The 2212-nt window shown below is 59.2% G+C and overlaps 1 protein-coding gene across 1 annotated transcript; it reads left to right on the top strand.

Moving 5' to 3' along the window:
• Positions 1 to 215: 215 nt before the first annotated feature.
• LOC116465786 (NUT family member 2D-like) lies at positions 216 to 1093 on the top strand (the record flags this gene model as incomplete). Its single annotated transcript, XM_032148737.2, has 1 exon — positions 216 to 1093. A coding segment is annotated over one exon (878 nt), but the record flags the coding sequence as incomplete, so codon positions are not given.
• Between the last annotated feature and the right edge of the window lie 1119 nt (positions 1094 to 2212).

Here is a 2212-nt window from a genome sequence, read left to right as displayed (position 1 = left end):
GCCCTGGGATAGGCCCCTCACCTGTTGCTGAGCAGGCTGAGGACCACCAAGCCGCTGAGAGACTCATCGCTGACCCATGGCTTGAGAGATGCCTGTGAGGCTGACAGGGTCTGCCAGGGACGCCTGAGGGAGACCCTCGGGCAGTGAAGGCTTGGCTGTTGCTTCTTGGGAGACAGGGGTCAGGGGGTCTTGGTGACCGGGGCCAGACTCTCTAGTGGAGCGACTCTCTGTGGAGGAACAGAGCATCCGATGCACACTCAGGGACACTTGCAAGCTGCAGAGTTTCCCTGTCATACGCCCTCAGCTGTTGGGACTCCCCTCTGATTCCCCAGTGACTAGTGTGGACCTGGAGACCCCAGCTCATTCACCTCTTTCCTTTGTCTCTGCAGCATACCCAGTGCTGGGACCAGGCGTGACCGTGAACCCTGGCGCCTCCGTGTCTTTGTTCACGGCTCTGCCCTTCACCACACCCGCTCCCGGCCCAGCACACGGGCCGCCCCTTGTGACTGCAGGGGTTCCTCCAGGCGGCCCTCTGGTGCTGTCTGCCTTCCCCAGCACACCTCTGGTGGCAGGACAGGATGGCCATGGCCCAAGTGGGGCCGGGGCCGCCAACGTCTTTGTCCAGATGAGGACAGAGGTAGAGCCTGTGAAGGCCCCTCAGGCACAGACCTTGGTCCTAACTCAGGCCCCCCTCGTCTGGCAGGCTCCAGGCGCCCTCTGCGGAGGTGTCGTGTGTCCACCTCCCCTACTCCTGGCAGCTGCTCCTGTGGTGCCTGTTATGGCTGCCCAGGTGGTTGGGGGCACCCAGGCCTGTGAGGGAGGCTGGTCCCAGGGCCTTCTTCTTCCACCACAACCACCACCGGCTGCCCAGTTGCCCCCCATCGTGTCCCAAGGAAATGCTGGGCCATGGCCACAAGGGGCTTATGGAGAGGGCAGCCTGGCTTCCTCCCAGGCCAAGGCCCCACCAGACGACTCCTGTAACCCCAAGAGTGTCTATGAGAACTTCCGACTCTGGCAGCACTACAAGCCCCTGGCCCGGAGGCACCTTCCCCAGAGTCCTGACACTGAAGCGCTTTCCTCCTTCCTCATGTGAGTGTCCTCGGGGCACCAGAGCTGGTCCTGCAGCTCACACGTAAAGAGGCTGCTGGATGGACAGGAGGTCACGCTGTTCAGGGGAGCTTGTAGGGCGGTTGTGAGGGTGGTGGGTTGCACTATGGGAAGGTACATTTTCAACAACATTAATCTGGCTGCAGCTCAGGACGGACTGTCAAGGGCCTCATCTCAACTGCCCATCACTGTCCCGTGAGTCCAGCCAATCCTTACTTTCAATAATTTTCACAACAATGTTTACAGAAGACCCAGGTCAGAGAGGGTTCCTGGTGTGATGTGAGCTACGGTTTGGGTTTAGGTCTTTGAGTACACACCCCAGTGCCTCCCCTTTAACCCAGTATTGATGGTCAGGAGCACATCACATGGGGCTGGGTGGAGGAGCTGCAGGGCCCAGCAGGAACCTGGCACATGCCCGCAGTTCTGCTGAGGTCCAGTTAGCACAGCGGCGGTGGAGCCTGCACAGGGGGATGGTCTTGGGCTCTGCACTGGGGTCGATGCTGGGCAGGTATTTGCATCTTCACCCTCAATCCCACCTAGAAAAAGGGACAATGATGCTTCATTCAGAGGATGGCGAAGAGATAACTTGAACTCACATATGACATGCATAGCACAGTGCCTGGCACATGCTATGACACATTACATGACAGCAATTATGATTACTGTCCCCATTACTATCATTATCAGGACTAGGCCATCTAGGAGAGCACTCCCCAAAGCCACGGGCTCCAGTGATAGCTCTGAGTGCACCTCAAGCCCAGCAGCCCAGGGCCATGGACTGTGGTGACTGTGAGGCAGCAACGTCAGCATCTGCAGAGTTTGTGGTTTCATTCCCAGTCCCTGCCTCTCTCCACCCTGCGGTGCCTCTGTGACCCTGTGTTTCCCGCTGATGAGCAAACGGGAGCTTGAGCACATCCACCGTGCAGCACACTGGCCGTTCCCCTAGGGAAGTCCCCTGCCTGGGGTGTAGGTGGAAGGCAGCCCCATCTTCATCCCCAACAATCTCGCTGTCCCCGCACCCTGGAACTGGTTGCATTCCCCCTTGGAGCAGAGTCCCAGTGCACTGGGGACCCTGATTCTTGGAGTGGAGCTGCCCAGGCTCCCA

Source organism: Hylobates moloch, unplaced genomic scaffold, assembly GCF_009828535.3.
Source record: "Hylobates moloch isolate HMO894 unplaced genomic scaffold, HMol_V3 SCAFFOLD_10132, whole genome shotgun sequence".
Lineage (NCBI taxonomy): Eukaryota > Metazoa > Chordata > Mammalia > Primates > Hylobatidae > Hylobates > Hylobates moloch.
The sequence above is the reverse complement of the archived record's forward strand: the minus strand, read 5'-3'. Positions and strand labels throughout refer to the sequence as shown.